We start from the raw sequence: 23,024 nt of genomic DNA, 5'->3' as shown, positions 1-23,024 counted from the left end.
GCGTTCCATTTGTTTTCAAACCTGCCATCCCTAAAGCTTTACGTGACTCACAAATCTGGGATAAATCACGCTATCAGCTTTCAAGACGTGTCCTCCATCTTGCCAAGAGATCTAGATTCACGTTCAGGTTAGGCTTCAGCTTTGCTTTTTTATAACACGGACCGTTGACGGAAAGGTGAAGGAACTAAACGCGTATCTTACTAGGTATTTTTTTTGTAGTCGGTAACTGAAAACCAGGAATATCGCTATGGAGCATAATTTTTCTCTTAAATAATTTTGTAATACAAAACTGGAAAATAAAATGAATGACATAGAAATCATCAATATCCGTTGCAAAATATTTTCAAATAAAACGTCCGTATCAATGAAAAAAAATTACAACAACTCGGTTTGTAAAACAATAAGATACATTTGAACAATATTTGTTTAATGGCATCTTTCTCTCGAATCAGGTACCTAATAAAAAATAACTAGCAGTTCCCTCCCTATTGTTGATGAACTTGAATTCGTCTTCCTTTAATATTAGAATTCATTTATTGACATAGTTAGATAATATTTTCCAATCGGTATTTTTTTTGCATAACAACATTCAACTATGTACTAACTCTTTATCATAACAACTTTTGCTATAACGTTCATTTTGTTTTATTTAACATAACGTACATTTAAATACAATTATTGAAATGCAAACATCAGAAGGCACAAAATTCTTTTATATATTACTTAAATATATTAGCTTAGAATACAGTGCCGTGGCCTTGTAACAACTTGACTCTCATCAGATACTTACTTCACCACCCGTCTACATATCTCTCAATCGCCCTTTCTTCACTCACCCTTTTAACTTGGTGTCTTTTTAGCTCCGGATTTTGTATCGAAAATTTCTACGCCATATTCAGTCAGGCCGCGTAGCTCTTTAACTACCCTGAATAATAGCTCCGTTAAATACGTATGCAGACTGAAATTATGCATCTTGTTTGTATGCAAACTGAAAATTAGTAAATTGTTGTTATGTATGTCATTCATTACACTACACACCCTCACAAATGAAATAGGAATAATGGAGTTAAGTAGGCATTACGCATAATGAATTCAAAAGGCAAACTATCACAGCTACTTAATTAAGTTGGACAAGTTAACAAGTAGCGCGATCAAAATTAGCTAACATTCATTGATATATGGACCTCCGCGAAAAAACGACTGATTCAATAATGTTGTATATTTACCACATGTAAATTTAGTAAGAATTGCATGGCCCAACACGCACTTCGTTATTTTTTTAATCAGTGTTCTTTATTTCCTTTCAATAATCTGTTGCAAAATTTGGAAACGTTAAGTACTTTATTTTCAAATTGTAAGTAACAACTCAGAGTAAACAAACAATTAACTTTAATTACTCGGGAGAAAATTGAGTTTGCAAAATAATCACTTTGCCTAAGTTATTAAACAGCTGTTACTGTCGAAATCCATTTCAAAAGCATTTCAATAATATTTGAATTAAACAATCAATTTTATTTAATGGTTTTAAATTAAATATGTTGCTATATTTAAGGTTAATTGTTAGATATGCTGAAAATAGATGAAGCTAAGTAAATATTTCATTCAAATGTAAAATTACAAAGCCTGTTTAGTAGATTTATGATCGATAATTTAATCTTATATACACATAAAATTCTCGCGTCACAATGTGACCAAACTCCTCCGAAACGGCTTGACCGATTTTAATGATTTGTTTTCTGTACTTAGGCACTTATCCCACCGCCGACGATGAGCGAGAAGCGAGCAGAGCGAGTAACTAGAAACGAGTGGGCGAGCAGCGAGAAGCGAGTGTTCGAGTACGACGGGCGATTACTCGCTCCACTCGCTCGAGCCGGGCGGCCGCCAAGCTAATAGCGCTGAGCGAGTATCGCTGAGCTAGTTTTATAGCTCTTGTCGCTACGACAAAAGATGTAAAGCGAGTTCTCGCCGGCAGTGTGAACCGCCAGCGATCAACTATTAATATATATGTCTCTTTTACTCACACAGGATCTTATATCTTTTGTTCCTTTCTTGAGCGAGAAAATAGTCGATAGCCAATCGTTTCCTCGCCGGCGGTGAGACAACTGCCTTATATCGGTACCTAGGTCTGAGAATAGGCCGTAAACTATTTTTCATACTTCTACGGGGACGGCGTCGCGGGCAACAGCTAGTAAATTAGTAAAATTCAGCCTTCACAGAAAGTTTTATGAAACTTATGAAGTTATAAAAAGTTGCTAACGTAACCTTGCTCGCTAAATTGCCACCGCTAGGATTATCGACATGAAATCAGTATTTCAATTCTATTGCTAGACCTAATGTAATGATTTACGTGTGCGAAGCCGCGGACAAAAGCTGGTTCACTTTAAAATGTTTTTTTAGCCCGTTAAAGTACTGCTTGGCTTCGATCTTCGAGTTTCGTAGTAGCCCCCCAGTTCTACGAACTCCCAAAATACTGAGCAAAAAATGTAAAACGAATTTTAAAACGCTCCTACAGGTAAATGGACTGAAGGGATGTCCCGTAACCTTTATGTTAATTTTAACACGGGTCTTAAGTCAATGGCTTAAACAAAAAGATTATACTTTTATGAGCGTTTTTACGTCGACAGCTTTCTTTAAGGGTATGCTGAATGATGTGGTAGATTTTTAAACGTTTTTAGCGCCATAGCTTGATTTACTTCATTGGTATTTGAGTATTAAACATACAACGGAAGACCAGCGTCGGCCGCAATATGATCATGCTGAGTTGGGACCACTTCGTGGCAAAATTTGTCTCGATACCCGTGTTTCTTTTTTCTCTGCTTTTTAAATCTATCTATCTATAGCAGCCCTTATAGCGCCCGTCTTCAGAGATAGGCCTCCTCTCTACTTTTCCAGTCTTGCCTATCCATTGTCACTCTCATCCAGTTTACACCAGCTTGTTATCGGATATCGTCTGTCCATCTTTTTGGTGGTCGTCCTCTACCCCGGGTGTTAGCACGGGGTCTCCACTCCAGGACTCTTCTCGCTCAACGACTGTGGTCCATTCTAGCAATATGTCCTGCCCATCTCCACTTTCTGCGTTCTATTTCTGTTATTACGTCATTCACTTTAGTCTTCTGTCTGATCAACTCGTTTTTCTTTCGGTCCAGAAGGTGTATTCCGAGAATTATTCGCTCCATTGCTCAAAGAGCCCACGGACACGGAGACACGGAGTTTCTCAGCAGAGCTTTCTGTTACGGTTTCTGGTAAGGTTTATTTTTTGTAAATGTCACGACACGAATAAATGTTTTTCTTTTTTTTCTTTCTTTGTTTCTTTATTTTTTTCTTTTCTTTACGTTGACTTTTTTCTCTAAAAAAAAACTGTAAACAATTACTTCGCTCACATACATGTAACACCTAGACTAACATCTGATAGCATGGTGAACGGTTGTGTTGCTCTGAGGATGGACTCTGGTTGAGTTTGAAACCGCGTCAGTGTAGCGTGGTGGTGGTGCTCGTAATAAGTTGGGTTTGTATGATTTGTGTGTGTTCTTTCAGCGTGGAAGTCTAGGAGCTGAACGCAAGCTCCAACCTAGACAATTCATCATCATCATCATCATGTCAGGCGAAAGACGTCCACTGCTGGACATAGGCCTCCCCCAAGGCTCTCCACTCAGACCGGTCTTGTGCTTTCCGCATCCACCGCAATCCCGCGACCTTAACCAGGTTGTCGCTCTATCTTGTTGGAGTTGAAGGCCTACCGACAGCTCGTCTCCCGGTCCGCGGACGCCATTCGAGAACCTTCTGATCCCATCAGCCATCAGTCCTGCGAGCAATGTGCCCCGCCCACTGCCACTTCAGTCTCGCAACTCTTACCTCTAGACAATTAGGTACAATTTTAAAAAATACACAGCAATAAAAAATGTCACAAATCGTCTAATAAGACCCGAACGTCGTCGCGAGTATGTTCTCGTTACGCAAAAATCCGTTTTGGGACATCGGAATGTGCCATTCGTCCAATATTGGGGCGTTCGGGCCCAATGTGGCGTGACGCTATGATTCATAGGGTTGTCGGATGGAAATAATTGCTGTTTGATTATATTTTTTTAGTTCAAAAATTCGTTAAAACGATTGCTGACCTGAAACTACCTTCTGTTGCATTAAAGCTAATCAAAGGTTGTTATTTTTTTAATGAAAAAAATTTAACTCGCAAGCTCGTCCGTTTAATTCGCATCCTCAGCCAGCAATTGCCTACATTCAGGCCACGACAATAATCTACAATAATTTTTATTTCAGAAGAACCCTAGATAGTTCAGCCTTCAAGAACCTAAGGCGCAATTAGAGAAGTTAAGGCGCGCCAAAGTTCGCGTAATTTTTGCAACCTATATTGTAATGCTTGTCAGAATTATTGTTTGTCATAATTTTTTCTCTTTGAAGCCGCAAATATTTATGAAATTTTTAAATGACCATTATAAAACACTATAGAAAACTGTAGGTTAGGTTTGTTTTATTACAATTTTGAGGAATTAATGGGTTCAGGGAAAAAAAGAGTTATGACACGATACATTCGGACAAACATTATAATCTGACTTTCAACATGCGAGCCGATATGGACCCATCATAAACACACCTTTGAAAAGCAGTTGGCAACCCTGGCCGAGTCGCCCGCGAAACGGCCGGCGACATGTCACGAACAAGCCGCGTGACTTTTTATGGCTTTTCGAGTACCTCTGAATCTTTGTTGGTATTTGTTCAATGCGGGACAAATTACGCGGAAGATGATTCGCTTTCCGTGGTTACGAAAAATGTGTCTTTTACGATACAGGCTGTAGACAAGTTTATTGTAAGAGATGTACCGACTAGGAAAGACGACTAGTCGGTAACCGACCATATTTATAGGCGTCGAATAGTCAAAGTCAAAGTCAAAATATCTTAATTCAATGAGGGCTATCGTTTTTTGTCTCACTAGATGGCGCACTGTTGCGTGAGGTTTTTAAGTATGGCTTTCAAAGTCTGTTATTACGGGTGTGAAAACAAAGTTTAGATTAAAATCATATTTAATACACCTTAAAACCGTACCATAAAAATATCGAGCATGCCACAGTGTTGCATAGTCCCCGTTTTGTTCGGAAAAAAGGGAGAAAAAAGGTTTCCGAAAGACAAAACTGTCTCAAAACACAGACATTCATTGCCCCGGAACGCATATTTGCCATAATTAATTTCAGATATTGCAAATTATTCACAAAATTATTCTAATTATAAATAAACCCGCGTAGCTCACCCAAAAACTATGAGATTTGATATTTCGGAGACCTCACGCTACACTAGCGCCTCTAGTGGCGAATTCATACGCGATAGCCCTCATTAAGGCTATAACAAGCACTTATGAATGTCAAAAAAAATCTACCACCGGTTCGGAAAAACCTCTTTTGAGAAGAATCCGGCAAGAAACTCAACGAGGTATATTTTTTGAAACAGATTTACAATATTATTAAATGATATCTAACATCACAAGTATTTAATACAACTTTATTTTTAACACAGTAGGTTTGCTATTTGAAGGGATCGCCATTAGTCTACGACTTATTATTTATTTATTTATTTATTACATACACACAACTGTTATTACAGGTTTATTTATCCTAATTAAACAGTATTATATTATTATTATTATATTATGCTGAGTGGGGACCTATTTAGCGTCATTTATGTCTTGTCTTTGTTCTATTGTATGTAAATTGTGATGTTTTTATGGCGTTATATAAATTTATTTTTTTCTTTCTTGCTCTCTTTCTTAATTGACAAAAGATGTCGAATATTCGGCACTTTTTGGCAAAAATACTAAATGAATAAATGATACTTATATTTATACTAGATAATATTTAATACTTTTTGAAGAATTATTATAAGCACGTGTAGGTACACTAGTTATAATTAATTCACGAAAAACTCGTCTAATATAATATATATACAAAAAAAAGTGTAAAGTAGCCGAACGAAATACCATAAATTGTCAGCCAAAAATTAAATTACAATGTCAAATTAGAATTAAATTTAAACACCAAATATTTATGATTTCAATTAAGCGATTTTTTTTCTTTTTACAAGCTTTTATTGAAGTTTTGAGGCTCAACCCACTAAGTAACAACGGTGTACATAACTTTTACGATTAAATCATTGACCTCTGACTCTAACCCTAAAAGAGTTCCAATGCTTCATAAAACGGAACCCTAAAAACCGATATCGTCGGTTACCAAGTCTTTTCACGTCATTGAGCCACGAAACCGCCATTCGTCTTTATATGTTAGATTCCGTAGCGTACGGATCCAACGGCAGAAACCTGGATACTTGGATAGGTAGCTAGCTCTACTTCATACCAGCCATATTCTATTCTACGTCGTGTTTTTTTATAATTTTTCGTTAACTTCGGTAACTTTTTCGTCAAATTGAAAAGAAGAAAAAAATTTTTTCGAGAAAAAAAAATCTTTTTTTATGCATATAATAGCTTCACAAACGTTGTTAATAGTTAATTGTAAAATAAACAAATTTGACTAATGACATTGACAAGAGAGACATCAAAAAAAATCCATGTGTTTAACTTTTTCTTTGCTAAATATGTGAATTAATATGGACTTTGAAAAACGTCATAAGTTAAGGACCTTTACGCTGTTTTATTACTAATAATTAATTATCTTAACTCTTAAGAGTTAGGCCACTAGTGTCTGAGATAAATTAACTTCATTTGACCTGTAGACTGACCCCTTATAGTTAACGGAAATCAAAAATAACATAGTGTATAGGATACAGGGTGGGCTATGTAACAGTAGCAAAAAATGTGTGTGTGTGTGTGTGTGTGTGTGTGTGTTTGTTACTCTTTCACGCTAAAACGTCTGGACGGATTTGGATGAAATTTGGTATGTAGGTAGCTGGACATCTGGAATAACACATAGGCTACTTTTTATCCCGATATTCTTACGGGATAGGGATAAAATGTTAAAATTTCAACCGCTGGGTTTAGAGTTGACATTTTGGACAGTTGTTCTTAACACAACCTCAATGAAGACCACGATGTAAATTTTGGGAATTTTATAAAATCCCGGAATGTTAATTAACCTGTGCCTGCTTACGCGTGCGATGCCGCGAGTAAACTAGTAATACATATACACAATACACACTCACAGATATACGAACTTTCGCTTCTGTAATATTAGTGGGGCAACAATAAAGAACATAGATAAATACAACAATTTGAGCTAAACATAAACAAATCTGCGTTCAGATTTAACGGGCAACAGTAACATTTCTCCAAGTTATGTTGCACATTATCGCTACAGCTTGTGTTGGGGTAAAACGTGTGATTCAACATTGTTTATGTTGGTATAAAGGATCTAACGACGTCGTGTTTTTCATCGTGTGCTGTGTAAAAGCTTTGGTTGATATAAGTACGTGGAAAAATATGCGGGAAGACATTTTGATTATGTGGTTCAATATCGGTAAAATATAGTATTTTATGCAACAGTTGTATAACAGGGTTCAAAAAAGGTGAGTGGCGTGAGTTACGATGTGAGCTTTAGCGAACATCGTAAGAAAAAGACGCCACGAGCTTTTTTTGACTTACTTATACAACGTTGCATACAATACTTTTTCTTCGACTGGGTACTTATTAATTACAATAGAAAATTAGAGAAATAGTAAACTTTAAACGTTTTCATACTTTAGTAAAAAGTATGGCAAACGCAAAAAGAAGGTAAACAAACAATAAACAAGTGAGAAATATGAAAATTTTGTTTTTGATTAACGTTTACTTGCCAGTGATGATGTTAAAAATACGCGTTGCTTATGTTGGCAGGCATAAAAGCCATATAAAATATGTAACTGGCTAGGTACACCTTAGCCTGCCCAAACGTACGAATTAAGAAAAAAAAGTAAGTGGTTGCAGTATCGTTTTAGCAACATTACGATATAGTGTTGTTATGGGGAATAGACAATACTTATAGACTTTTCCAGAATCTTGTTATGTATGCTGTTATATTACTGTTCGTGATTAAGTAAATCACAGATTACAGTATAGGAGTAGAAAAAACATCTTTATGTAGGCATTTTTAGGCTGGCCGTTTAACAGAAGCAGAAGCAAATAATTAAAATATAGGTCGTACTCATAGTCGTCAAACTGAACAATAATTAGTTAAGGGACTTTTTTTTTATAACCTAACCAAACAAAAATTTGGAAAACCCCCGACTTTGCAATTTCAAAGTTCAATATTACAAAAACGGCTGTACCAATTTTGATGAAACATGTTTAAGGACCATCGCTAGAAAACCTGATTTCAAACGAAAAAAACCGTACTTAGTCAAATCAGTCCACCCGTTTAAGAGCTACACCGACAGACACACTTATAACTCCTCTTTTTGCGTTAGGGGTTAAAAAATAGTTTATTTCATTTCTATTACACTGTGAAGTTTATTCGAAGAAGCAATGTACAGCAACATTTTTGGTGTTTGTAGATTTCTGTAAAAATATTAGTTTTCTTTTCTAAATATACAATTTTACTCGCAAATGTGATGAATGTGTGTGTGTGTGTGTGTGTGTGTGTGTGTGTGTGTGTGTGTGTGAGTTGTATGCCAGAAGTGGAAGGATGTAGTCTCTGCCTACCCGTTGGGAAAGAGGCGTGATTTTATGTATGTATGTATGTATGTGATGAAAAACATTGTATGTCGCACAGGCGGTACTAGAATTACCAACACCGACTCATTAAAGCCCTCAGTCTTCGACTTCGTGCTTTTAATAGACTCTCGCTCGTAATTCCTTATTTACCACCCTTAAGACACAATGTACTAAAATAGTTTGCGATAAAGTCCCAAGAAATATTAGTTATGAGCCGTCTTGTTTGCCACCGTACTGTAAAAAACTGTCCGCAAGCCAGTCCTGGATTTGTCAATAGGCCGTATAGGCCGCGGCCTAGGGGCGGCAGCGGCCTAGGGGCGGCAGATTTCAACGAGAAAATTATTTTAGAAAGTTAAAGAAAGAAAGAAAGAAAGAAAGAAAGAAGACATTTATTCACTTACACAGAAGACACACATATACAGCAAAATTATCACAAATAAAATAAAAAATTAAAAAATTAAAAATTACATAGGGCGCCGGATATAAAGTGGCCAACACTCCTAAAAAACATAAATCCGCCACTGCCGCAAGCGAAATGTAAACCGTAATAAGGTAGATTACGGCCGCCTTGGTCTCGGTTGAGTAATGGCGTCGTTACCATGTTAAACCATCTTCGGACTTTTTCTACTCACAAATTGTCAAGTTAACTGATGAGATGAGATAAAATGTTGGATGAGATTTGGAAAGCGTTGAAACTTATCTTGCTAATATTTTAAACTAGCTGTTGCCCGCGACTCCGTCCGCGTAGTATTCGTTTATCGCGATCCCGCGGGAACTACGCAATGTTCCGGGATAAAAACTATCCTATGTCCTTCCTCGGAGATCAAACTATCTGTATACCGAATTTCATCTAAATCGGTTCAGCGGTTTAGACGTGATTGAGTAACAAACATCCAAACATCTTCACAAACTTTCACATTTATAATATTAGTAGGATGTGAAAGTTTGTAAGTAAGGCAAACGGCACGAAAGTATAGCAGTGGCGGTTCTCTTCCAGGCAACCATTTTACAGAAAGAAGGAAGGACTAGTTTACAGCAGTTGCAGTAGGTAGATCAGAATATTAAAACTGATTTCTTGAATCAGGCGTTACTTTTCGGAAGTCCATATGAATGAACTATAGTTTTTCTATAGTTTTTTTATACTTATCTATAATGCCGTCTATGAAGCCGTGGTGGCCTAGTGGTTTGACCTATCGCCTCTCAAGCAGAGGGTCGTGGGTTCAAACCCCGACACGCACCTCTGAGTTTTTCGAAATTCATGTGCGGAGTTACATTTGAAATTTACCACGAGCTTTGCGGTGAAGGAAAACATCGTGAGGTAACCTGCACAAACCTGCGAAGCAATTCAATGGTGTGTGTGAAGTTCCCAATCCGCACTGGGCCCGCGTGGGAACTATGGCCCAAGCCGTCTTGTTCTGAGAGGAGGCCTGTGCCCAGCAGTGGGACGTATATAGGCTGGATGATGATAATGCTTATATACTTTTGTTCACAGCGCAATCGTGTACAGACGTGAAGCAAGTCCTATATAACGGGTTCTGCTATCTCTTCTCGGGCTACCCTAAAGCCTCGTGGGTCACGGCGAAACAAGTAAGTGACATTGTATTCTGTACATACTTACAATATACTAAGAAAGAGAACTATATACTAAATGCTGGCACTAGCAATCCCAAATTTATGTTGCTCTAAAATTCACATAATCTAGCTCTTAGCTCTCAGCCATAATTTTACCCAAGTTTTACTTTTGTATGCGCTTTGTAACTTTGTAAGTTGTGGTTTCGAAATTTACATACATACCATTATTCGATCACTTCCTGGTATTCAATTGAACTGGGATTTGGTATACGAGCACTTATGTAAATCCGATCACAATATAATAATCTGATTGTGAAATTCTTATGGTTCGGCCAGAACTGTCTCCGCAGGACGGTTCTCTTCAAAGATTAAATGCATCGACTTCGTTTGAACGGAAATTTAGTTTAGATGAAATTGCAAGTACAGTCAACAATAACCTAACCAACTTCGAAGAGTTGAAAACCGCCGACATTGTCCTTTTGAAGTTCAATATCTCAAAAACGGCAGCACCGATTTTTGTCAAACATAGCTAAGTACTACCACAAGAGAACTTGCTTTGGCGTAAAAAAACCGCATTGAAATCAATCCATCCCTTTGAGAGATATGATGCCTCTAACATGCCGATATTGGTGTCAAAAACACATCTTTACCTGGTTTTAACCCTTTATTTGCGTAACTCTACCTTGGCATCGTAAAACGGCGCCCTTTCATCATTTCCGAAGACGCCCGAGCGCTTCCGATCCCCGCACTGTACTGTTCTAATTGGGTTAACAAGCTCTTCGGTTGATCGGCACCAGCGGTGAATTGCCTTCTTTGTGCGGCAATCGCAAAGGGATTCAGATGGAAATAGGATATTGTAGCATCGGATTATCTTGGGCTTGCGATATTCACTCGTATTTAGACGGTAGAATGCTTAAATGCTGTGATTATATCATTTACAGACTAAAATATGCCCCATTGTTGGACATAGTCCTCTTCTTAGATTGTTAGGGCCTGAACTGTGGCTCCCAGTACCCAATGCTTATTGGAATCTGAATGAATGGAATTGAAATTTATAATGAGAGTGATATCGCACATAAATTCCAGAAAAGTAAAAGGGACAAGTCCGGCTTTATTGCCAGCAGAGGCCTGAGAACCCCTAATCTTTTTTGACCTTTTCTTTGCATTTTTAAAGAGCTAGTTGTGGCTGGAAAAAAATCTATCATAGTTACAACAAATCAGTACAGTCAGATCACAGGAATGTTAGGCTACTAGCCACTGTTCATAATTTAGCCGAATAACACGAATGCATTACGAGCATTCCCGTATTACGTATGACATTATCAACAGGATATCATCATGACGAACTGCCAATAAAAAAAACCGTATTCCCAGGTCTGCGAAGGGTTGAACATGCGGCTGGCTTCCGTCCATTCTGCTGACGAAGAGCGCTTCATAGTAACGGGCATAAGACAGAGCAGCGACTATAGCGCTGGCTCTGTTTACTGGCTGGGTGCGAGGGTTGAAGGCAGCTGGGATAACTTTAGTTGGAGCGACGGCACCGCTGCGCAGTACAAAAGCTGGCTGTATAATGATACCACTGAGGTGGAAGATTCATGCTTGGGTGTTCAGGTAAGAGTCCAATTTACTTAATTAGATAGCAATGCAACTGTAGTTGGCTCTGTCTACTGACTGGAAGCGTTGATGGCCACTAGGATAACTTTAGCAGGAATTAAGGATGTGTTGAGCAGTACAAGAACTGGTTGCATAAATAAGGAGACTGGTTAGTTAGAGACTTAGCTGGGCGTCTGAGTGAAGGTGATCTAAAATGCTGGCCGACATGAGACAGCAAAGCCATATTTATATCTCTGAAGAATTTGTTCTGCAGCCAAGTCTCAAGAGAAAAAATACTAGAGTTCTTAATAGATTTTTACAAAAGTAACATGTACCAAACAATGGGCCCAACTTTAAGAGTACCTAGTTTCTGATTTTGGCTTGAAAGATGCATTCTTTTCCAAAAATATCGTTTGAAGACGTCCGAAAACAATTTCTCGAGCTATTTCTTGTCATTTCAGTGGAAGTCGTCCCCAGTACCTTCGCAGCCGAGTGGTCTGTACTGGACGCTGCACAAATGTTCTGCCACCGGCGGATACGTCTGTAAACGTAGGCTCAGCTCAGAAATCATTGTGAGGAACAGAACTGTTGAAGGATCATCGGGTAAGTTGAAAAGTTTGAAGGCCTATTTTCCATGACCATTCTGGTAACTGGTGGAAAACCCTTAAAAATATCCTGTTCTAAAATGGGTACCGTAACTTATTGATGGCCCCTTAGGGCGTGCTGCTGCTAGTGGCGGGTGCGTGCGCGTACAGCTGCTGGTGCTGCCACCCTCACTGCATGCCATTGGCCCCTCCGAATAGGCAGATCCTCAAATAATACCTAACACATCGGCTAACTTCATTTGCAACCAACAGGCGAGCTGTCGAGTCCAGAGCACCCAAACATGTATGACAACGACCTGGACTACTGGGTGCACGTGGTTGGTCCGCCGGAGACGCGGCTGGTCTTCGTGTTCCAACGCATCGAGCTGGAGTTCCAGAAGGACTGTCTTTACGACTTTGTGGAGGTAAGACCTTAGAGAAAGACGTCAAGAACTATGTCTTCGGGGCTTTCTGACTCTTCTTGAGTTGTTACGAAAAAATAAAGTTATATTTTATACCTTAGGCTGCTATTTACTTTTAAACTACTAATAATTCTCAAGCAAACTTAGCCGTTATAGTTTTCCTTGAAAGTTTGATATACTTACTACCATTCTTAATTTTTTCAAATTTTTCCATGCACCTGTTTAGATTTTGGAGGGAGTGGGGGACGCTCGATTTTAATGAAAATTTGCACTTTAAAGTTAAATATTTTGCAAACAAATCACTGAATCGAAATTTTTTCTTAGCAACGACAGACATGGCGAAACTATAAGTATTCCGTTTTTGCCATTTTGGCTCCGGAACCCTAAAAAGTATAAACCGATAGGGTAGACCACCAATCAATTGGCGAACTTTTGATGAGCTGCCAAAGCTGTAATTTTCGTATGGCAATAGTGGTCCGTGACGTCACTTATTTTCTAACTCAATCGACTTTTTTTCCAACGCATCTAAAAGTATACTTTAGACTTGTTCTACGAGTAGCTTTTTCAATTTTATATGAGATACTTTATAGGAGATGGAGGCGAGCACTCGAAAAAAAACCATTATGGATGACAGGGAAGGGAAGAAGACCCGGCTGCATGTCCTCAACTCCCTGGAGCTTACTACGGGAAGGAAAGGGTTGGAGGGGTTTGACCCACAAAGTCTTGCTTTAGCTGTTTGTGGAAAGCCGGGAGAGGAGCATGCATTCTCCCCTTAGGTTCCGCGGTGTACTCCGGGTCCTTAGGTCAACCTTTTTTGTTGGACCCCATTGGTTTCTTCCAGCCCCATTCTTTCCATGTACACATTAGATGTTATACAAAAGTCATCAGAATCAATCATCTATGTGTTTCAGCTTAGAGATGCACTGAATTTGAAGTCTTCGAGGTACTGCGGCTCGGTTGGTGAGACAAGATGGGTGGCTGCAAGCAACAAAGCAGTGCTGCACTTTCATTCCGACTACAAGTAAGTCCCTAATAAATCCTTTTCCGTTACTAGAGCACTGAGCCTGGGTTTGCACCCACGATCCACGATCCTCCGCTTGAGAAGCCACTACACCACTACGGCTTTTTATGCACGGTGCCACACACTATACCGTGACAAGTTCGTACGTGACAGTCGGTAGAACCCTGTCGCAGGGAGCCCCTGCTGCCTTTATCAAGATTTATTTGGTAAGTGCGGCAAATACCGACTGCAACACAATTCTATCGAGTGTCACATACAAACTTGATTCTTAACCAGAATAAGACTAAGTGTTCGACGCAAGCGTGCTTAATCTGAGTCTACATATCTTTACTTACCATTCAGGCGTGATTATGGTCAAACGTTGACCTATGTAGACATAAAAAAAATATCCTCTAATGCTTTATTTACCATGTTCCAGCACCCAGGCGTCGGGGTTTTCCCTGACTTGGCAAGCAGTTGAGCTGGTTGGGTGCCCGTCGCAAACCTTCACTTCCAAGGAAGGTGTTCTGCGCAGCCCGAACTTCCCCCACTTTCTTCTGCCAGACTTGGACTGCACAATTGACATACTGGCTCCGGCAGGCAAGGGTTCCAGATTTTATGCTTCAGCATTTGCCCTTGAGTTTCAGACTTTAAGCTTTAAGTTACTTAACAGAGTTCAAGACTAGGTACTAATACTACGTTTATTTTAGCAGTAGCCGTTACCAGCGACTCTGTCCGCGCGGAATTCGTTTATCGCTATCCCGAGGGAACTATGCAATTTTCCGGGATAAAAACTATCCCATGTTCTTCTCCGGGATTCTAACTATCTGTTATACCGAATTTCATTTAAATTGGTTCATTGGTTTAGACGTCATGACGTAACAAACAAACAAACAGACTTACAAACTTTCGCTTTTATAATATAAGTGGGAAGTTTTTTGCCGCTCAGTATAGTATTTGGTCTGGGCCCGCGTGGGAACTACGGCCCAAGCCCTCTTGTTCTGAGAGGAGGCCTGTGGCCAGCAGTGGGACGTATATAGGCTGGGATGATGATGATGATGATAGTATTTGGTACTTATGAAACTAAAAGAAGGTAGATACAGCATGTTTGCTGTGACTTATTGTCCAAAAGTGTTTCTCAATCTCAATTTAAATAAAAAGACACGGCCAGGTCGCTTATCTTCTTTCTACTTAATATTAAAATAACGAAGTGCAGACATGTGTTTTTTTTATTAACTTTTTTTTAGGCTGTTGGTTTTTTTATATTTTTCAGACCTGATTGTGAACAACTTACTTTCAAATACACCTTTCAGGAAGGCGAGTATTCCTCAACATCAGCTTCTTCGACTTCGGCTCCGGAACGTTCGAGAACGGGGTTCCTTCGAACCTCACGGAGACATTAGCCGAAGATTCCTTTCTGGAGATCCAAGTGGACCTGGAAGACCAGCCCATCAAGCCGTTCCTGGAGCCAGATGTGCTGACGAATGGTTTCTACGTGTCCACGGCGGAGATCATGAGGCTCAGGTTCAGGACTGGGAGCAATGTAACAGGAAAGGGGTTTCAGGCGTATTTCAAAACTGGTAAGTTTGTATAAATTGGCATTTAACGAAAAGATGGTATATTCAAATTTGAGTATTAAATCGATATTAAATCGTTTTAATTATTTCAGTAAAGAAACATAAACAATCTTAAATAATGTACATACATACATGTCAATCATAAGAATAGTTCTTCTTTTGTTTTTTAGGGTTCTGGAGCCAAAATAATAATGTCTCTAATTTTTCTCTCTTCTTCTATTTATGTTTTTACTGTGTGTTTGTTGTGATGTAATGTGTTTTTGTTGTCAATAAATGTTGTGAGTTTGAGTTTGAAAATGGCAAAAACGAAACCCTTTTAGTTTCGCCATGTCTGTCTGTCTGTCTGTCCGTCCGCGGCTTTGCTCAGGGACTATCAATGCTAGAAAGCTCTAATTTTGCACGGATATATATGTAAACTATCCCGATAAAATGGTACAATAAAAATCTAAAAAAAATTTTTTAGGGTACCTTCCATAGACGTCAAGTGGGGGTGTTTTTTTTTCTCACCCAACCCTATAGTGTGGGGTATCGTTGCATTGTTCTTTTAAAACCATTTGGAGGTTGCTACAACGATTTCTCGATTCAGTGATTTGTTTGCGAAATATTCAACTTTAAAATGCAAATTTTATAACAGACATGCCATTATCATCTAACCGAAACAGAATAACTTCCAGTGCACAACGTGAACATGACGCACATGCTGTCGCTGGGCGGCGTGCGCTCGGGCGGCTGCGGGCGCCCAACTGGCCGCGCGCGCCGCCGCCCCGCATGCGGCTGCGCACGCGGCTCGTGGCGCCGCACGGGCACACGCTCGCGGCGGCGTTTGCCCGCGCCGCGCCTGCGCACCAGCACGCGCCGTGGCCGTGCGGCGAGGGGAGGGGGTGGATCGAGGTCAGTCAACTCTTAGATGAGCGAGGATTTGGAACCAATGGAAACGTTTCATTTACCCAGCCTCGCTCCGCTCAGCTGTTTCCACTAGAGATTGGTTAATGAAAAACACCTTCCTCGCACATCTTTGGTGGGAACTCCGCGTTATCTCATAGTAAAAGAGAACAAGTATGCACACTCCGACCCTGGAGACTTAACTGCCTACTCCGGCGCGGGCGCTTAGGGTTGTCGATGTCTATTTTAGATTCATTAATTACCTACCGGCAAGTAATTTTAGTATGAAAGTTAACTTAAAATTGTCTAATATCTGTGTCTAGAGAAACAAGATTCATTGCCGCTCTATTATTATTATTATACTAAATTTAAAAATATTATATATAAATTCGCCGAAGTGGTGATGGCGACTGTGTACATACTGCTCATGTTTCCTACTCATAATACTATAACTATATTGTTTATAGGTGGGTAGGTATCTATTTTTTTATGTGTCCATGCACGAAACTGTCACACTACACTCATATACTACTAATTTACAACTATACCTAATACAAAAAATACGTAAGTACGAGTACGCGAACGTAAAAGGTGATCATCTCGCGAAGCGAGCGCATGACACGCGAGCAAAAATCGAAATGTACGGCACCGACGGCAACGCAGCCTTGACTAAAGAAAACTTAATCCTCCTTAAATTATCAGTGTGTGCGTGCGGTGGGTGCGTGCGTACCGGCACCAACCGGCGCGCACACATTTAAGCCGCGCGATGTACTTTTGTTCGTAGTTAACCTACTTACTTGTTCTATTTTACTATGGCTATCTTGTAGGAGTGAGTATGAGTATTCTATGTCTAACAAATACATGTGCTTTTGTCGCTTGTCGTATCTAAAAATGCGCCAAAGTATGACTCGCCCAGGGCGCCTGGACAACTAAGGCCGGTCCTGTCCATCACCATAATTCCAACTGTCTCCAGGTGGAAGACAGCTACACAGACAATAACGGCACGCAGTGGACCCTCTGCGAGGCGGAGAGGGTCAAGAGACGCGCGGAGACGCCTCTCATCATCAATTCGTACCTCCACTCCCTCACGGTGACCCAGTGTGCGGGGGACGTGGGGGTACATATGGACGTGGCGCTGCTTGTTAATAAAGGTCAGAGATTTCATCAATTAGTAGGGGTAATAGGGAATTGTGCAAGGCTCTTCTGGATAGCTACACCATCTTACTCCCTAATCTTTGAGGACCGGATAACCTGGTGGTCTGTGAGTGATCCTGATTGATTTAGAGATCGCAGGCAGCAGGAAGGGAAGGACTAAGGGGAATAAATGTATTATTTTAATGTTTTTTTTCTGTGGCAATAAAAAATCTTTCTTTCTTTCTTTCAGGCTTGAATTGGTGTAGACATTTGTATCATGAATAGGAATGTCAGTACTCGAATCATGAATGATATGATACATATTCAAGTATATATTTATCTATGTAAATATGATTATCCGTTTTCTAGCATCCGTAGTAATTAATTAATCTAACAGGATATGTTTAATTTGTGGCTTGGGCATTGGGTGTTGGTATTTCCGTTTAGTTGGATAGAACCGTATCTGAGATCTTGGCTCAAGACTATAAAAGTACTAAAGGAGTAATATAGATGGCGTCACCTGTGACAGTATGAGGGAGCTAGCAGCAGTGGGAGGGGCTAGTGCTGCTGCATAAGTAGCGTAGTAGAAATAAGCAACCTGAGATATGTATGCATAGGAAAAATTCGTGTCTAAATTCCTGTCCAGCGGTGGTGTAGTTATAGCACGCAGCACGGATGCTGAGGACCTGGGTTCGATTCCCAGCGCTGGTCTCTTTTTCTGGTTTTTCTGTGCATCCATGTCTCAGTGTGTATTTTCGAGTATGAGGGAGCCCTGGCATCGTCTTGTTCCTTAGGATCTGCCCTTGTTTCAGACCCAGAATACCACAGCAAAGTGCTGCTTCTGTCCGAAGAGACCAACATCGAGTCTTGCTACCCCAACCCCTGCCTTCACGGTGCCCGCTGCGCTTCTGATGACACCAAGAACTTCTGCCAGTGCACGGGTTTCTACACTGGTAAGTCGCATCGTATTGAATAGACTGCTACTGATCCAGTGAGCCATGAAAAGGGCTAGGGTCGGTCGAGGAAGAAACCAATTGAGATGAACAAAAATGTTACAAAACAACAATAGCGTGTCGGACACGCCCAAAATAGGGTTCCGTAGCCGTTACGAAAAATTAAGTAATATTCTTCTAAGGATTTCGTATTTTATACGGAATCTTCCAAGTTTAGGTATATTTTATACCATAGGCTGCTATTTAAGAGTAAAACTACAAATAGTTCTCAAGCAAACTTAGCCGTTATAGTTTTCCTGTCTATATTCCTATATCCTGTATTTGGTGTCTCTTGGCCCTTAAGGCGACTCAAACCCAAAAAATCACTCAGCTACATCCTCGGACGAACCGAACTAACGATTAACCCCCTGTTTCACCATCCATTGAATGGATGGTGAAAGACCCCCTATATATATTTTTTTAGAACACTAAACTTTGGGGGCGATCCACGAATACGTCACACGAATTTAAATCATTACTAGCCCCCCTCTTGTCACACGTATTGCTGTGAAAATTGCAATTATTTTGTTCCTGTGTCACAAATCACCTGACTCCTCCCGGCTCCCCCTGAACTTGTGCCGTAATTTATAGATGACCCCTTTTAAACCTTCAGGTATCTTCTGCCTGGTGACGGCCTGCGAGCGCTCCCCATGCGTGTTCGGCAACTGCACGCTGTCGGAGGACGCGGCGTTCACGTGCGCATGCGCGCGCGGCTGGCGCGGCCGGCGCTGCGCGGAGCGCGTGCGGCCCTGCGCGGCGCGCCCCTGCAACAACCGCGGCGCCTGCACCGAGCGGGACGGCGGGTTTCTCTGCCAGTGCAATCCCTCGTGGAAGGGGAAGAGGCGAGTTCATTTATAGTTTCTGTGCCAGTGCAAAGTGCAATCCCTCGTGGAAGTGGAAGAGGTGAGTTCATTTATGGTTTCTGTGCCAGTGCAATCCCTCGTGGAAGGGGAAGAGGTGAGTTCATTTATGGTTTCTGTGCCAGTGCAATCCCTCGTGGAAGGGGAAGAGGTGAGTTCATTTATGGTTTCTGTGCCAGTGCAATCTCTCGTAGAAGGGGAAGAGGTGAGTTCATTTATGGTTTCTGTGCCAATACAATCCCTCGTGGAAGGGGAAGAGGTGAGTTAATATATGGTTTTTGTGCCAGTTCAACTGATCGCGGATGCGAAAGTGTAAGGAAACAATTTAATAGACCTCCTGTAGCGACTCTACACTTCGTTTTTTTTGCATTAAAAAGAAGGTAGTATCTTGACGTATCTTTTTATTTAAAAACACTTTTGAAAAATAAGTTACAGCAAATTTTTTTAAAAGCTTATAACTTAAAATTGGTCATTTTTCTAAGTGAATTTTATTAACATTATTTCAAGGGTAAATTTTATTGACATATTTAATTGAGATGCGAGATTTTTTCAAAGTAGTGAAAATTGTAACAATTATACCTATATCAAGGGCAAATGGTCATTTACGTTCTTATGGTTTCATAAGTAGGTAGGTAATACATATTGCATTTTCGATAGCTGATCGTGATCGAATGATTCCTTCGTCGACAGATGTGAAATCCCAAATCCAACACCGAAAATCGTAAGTCTGGGCGCGCGGATGATGCAGGAGCCCTTCTGGCTCGGCCTCATTGCTGTCTTCGTGGTCCTCGGCATCATCGGCCTGGTCTGGTGCGCCAAGAGACAGTTCCCCGAGAAGATAGAGAAACTACTGGCAGAGGAAGCGGACCGTTGCGCTCGTCGTAAGTATACCAGTGGACTGTAATTTTGAATAATCAATGTTGACTATAATAGTACATTGTGTCTTAAGGGCGGTAAATAAGGAATTACGAACGAGAGTCTATTAGAAGCCCGAAGTCGAAGACTGAGGGCTTTAATGAGTCGATGTTCGTAATTCTAGTACCGCCCGCGCGACATACAATGTTTTTCATCACATTTGCGAGTAAAATTTTATATTTCTAAAAGAAAAAATATAATTGTTCCAAATATTGGCGATACCTTAGACTGCGCTCTTGGCAGCGCCGCCCTCCTCCTCCCCATCCCGCAGCATGCGCCGCAACGTGCGTGTGCATGTGGTCCTGCAGCAGCACCACCAGTACGGGCACTGACACATTTACCGTCCTTGGGCTTCATGAAAAGAAAATTAGTACGGGCAATGACTCATTTACCGACCACGGGTTTCATGACAAGCAAATTAAGGTCGAGGGTTTTATTTGGGGGTTTGCAACCAAGGTAGCCTGCATATTTCGACACTGTTTACGAGCAAGTGTGATGAAAATCACTTTTTGATATCGCTTTCAAGCTTCTTACACTTGAAAATGGTATCTGATATGAGTGTGACCTTTTGGAAATTTGAAGGGCAAGCGAGCTTCGCATGATGGCAAAAATACAGAATAGTAAGGTAAATGTTCCATTACTCGATAGGCCTACCCTACTACCCTAGGGAATAGGTAATCTTAATTTGCACGGCGAGTTAGTGCGGTCAAGCTATGCAAATAGAAATAGCCGCACGCCGCACCTGCGTTGAATATTTGTAGTTGTGCTGTTAATTTGAATTGAATAATTATGACAGCGGTACGCGAAGTTCCGAAAACGCTACTGTGCGTCGGTGGCAGTGAATGCGTTAACCCGCTCCCTCCGCTTGGAAAATAAGAATGAACGACGCAAACGCAATAAACGAACAAGTAAAACCACCACCACTGACATTAATACTCTGGATTAATACTCACCTCTCTTCGAGGTATCATCAATGGATGTTGACACTCCGATGGTCGGTCGAAGAAGTTAACTGCACGACTACAAATATTCAACACAGGCGCGGCAATTTGTATAGCTTGACCGCACTATTTCGCGGAGGAGTAAATTAAAATTGATCCACTTTATTTTAATGTACCTGAGCAAAGTAACGCCTGAATCCATACAGTTTACGCTAATGGCCAATAGATGGCATCCTGCGGTCACCTCTATTGCCAATAAAATTATTATAAAACTATAGATGGTAACCGTTGAGACAGTGACCAGCACTCGGACGTTTACCTTAAAATATTGAAGAAAATGGTGGTAACTGGGATCGCGAATATAACACCAAAGAATGGTTGTGGTTCCATTCCAGTGTCGTTGGTTGATCTCACACTGGGAGGCGGATTAGGATTAGAATGTTTTTCTAGAAAGATCATGAAATAAAAAAAAGTATCTACAAAATACTTTTTTTATTACGAAGCTCGCTTGCCTATACTGCCCTCTTAAGGCAAGAGACTTAATCTCAAAAAAAAACACTTTTGAGTCATTTATAATACCATGGTATTCTTTAAGATATTCTACATCAGATGGTATAAGTACCTAACTCAAAAGTTATTTTTTTAGACATTGTCTTTTCCCGTAAGAGGGCATTATACGGGCACGTATCTGAATATCTAAAATTGAAATATCTATAGTTAAAATATCGACGGTCAAAATATCGAACCTAACCTACTTTCGATATTTTGACCGTCGACTTTGTAACATTAGATATATTAATTTTCGACATTCAGATACATCCCCCAGTATACTTGTACTATTTTTGTATACTTTGGGAATTTCTTAAGCACACATTACAGCTTGCCACAGTTTCAGAAATATCACAGACTGTAATTTGTCTTTTTTGACATAATCCACAACGTAATAGCATATTTTTGCCTCACTATGACGATGCATCCTTGTTTATTCGCTGTACAACCAAGGACTTATTGAGATATTGCCTGTTTTCAAAACTATCACTATTTTTATTTAAAATTTTGAAGTGTATTTTTTATCTTTGTAACAAAATGACAGCTAAAAGTAGCACCATCCGTGGAAGAAGTTATTTCTACGACTTACGTCTTTCTTCCCCGTATGGTGCGACTTTAGGTTGTATTTAACTTTGTCTCGAAGATAATCGTTTCTCTGAACATAAATCATTCTTGCAATAGAAAAAATATTTACTTTATACTTCTTAAATACAACTAACCTTAAAAGTTATGTAAGTATATAATATTCAGAAAAGTTAAAGAAATCTGCGAAGTTCTTTTTATAAGAATGTTTTTTGAACATTTGTTAGTTCAGAGAAATGTTTTGTGTAAAGTTGGGCGCTTTTACTTTTTTATAACATACTGACACTTTCTCAGTTTGGTCACTTTTCGGTACTTGGGCACGTCTTGGCTGTACCTACTTTTTTATTCTGGTACGCACTGTCAGGTAAGGACACATTTTGCGTAATTTTGCAATTTTTGTCAATTAAGTCAAACATAATTTAAGAAAACGACAACGACAGTATCCAAATACTGAGCCAGAGCACAGTCTTTCTCTAAATATCCGAGTGTCTTTAAATATAAAGTGACAGTTAATGTGGTTAAAATTGTCTAAATAAGAAAAATATCCGAGATACAACAATAATGTTAACAGTCTAAAACTATTTTAACGATCTTATATTTATAATTCACAAACTTCAATTATATGTGCAAAGATTTAGTTTTTTTTTTGTTCTTCAGTATGTGTTTCAAAATAACAGAACTCAATCTTTTTCATATTCCTAATCTTGAATATGCTACTACGGCAAATATCATGCTATGTTATATTATAACGGAATAATCTTTCAACTAAAATTGTAAATA

General features: G+C 39.8%; 1 protein-coding gene across 1 annotated transcript in view; it reads left to right on the top strand.

The window, feature by feature from the left end:
* Positions 1–23,024, top strand: part of LOC141430111 (uncharacterized) — a 276,496-nt gene that overhangs the window by 232,045 nt on the left and 21,427 nt on the right. The window contains 13 exon segments of the mRNA XM_074090657.1: positions 10,134–10,228; positions 11,588–11,824; positions 12,268–12,409; positions 12,664–12,815; positions 13,724–13,833; positions 14,252–14,412; positions 15,126–15,392; positions 16,064–16,108; positions 16,111–16,280; positions 17,245–17,422; positions 18,218–18,358; positions 19,011–19,239; positions 19,948–20,138. Of these exon segments, the coding sequence (XP_073946758.1) occupies positions 10,134–10,228; positions 11,588–11,824; positions 12,268–12,409; positions 12,664–12,815; positions 13,724–13,833; positions 14,252–14,412; positions 15,126–15,392; positions 16,064–16,108; positions 16,111–16,280; positions 17,245–17,422; positions 18,218–18,358; positions 19,011–19,239; positions 19,948–20,138 (2,118 nt within the window).

Source organism: Choristoneura fumiferana, chromosome 8 (genome assembly GCF_025370935.1).
Source record: "Choristoneura fumiferana chromosome 8, NRCan_CFum_1, whole genome shotgun sequence".
NCBI classification, from domain to species: domain Eukaryota; kingdom Metazoa; phylum Arthropoda; class Insecta; order Lepidoptera; family Tortricidae; genus Choristoneura; species Choristoneura fumiferana.
This window is presented reverse-complemented; position numbering and strand designations above follow the sequence as displayed.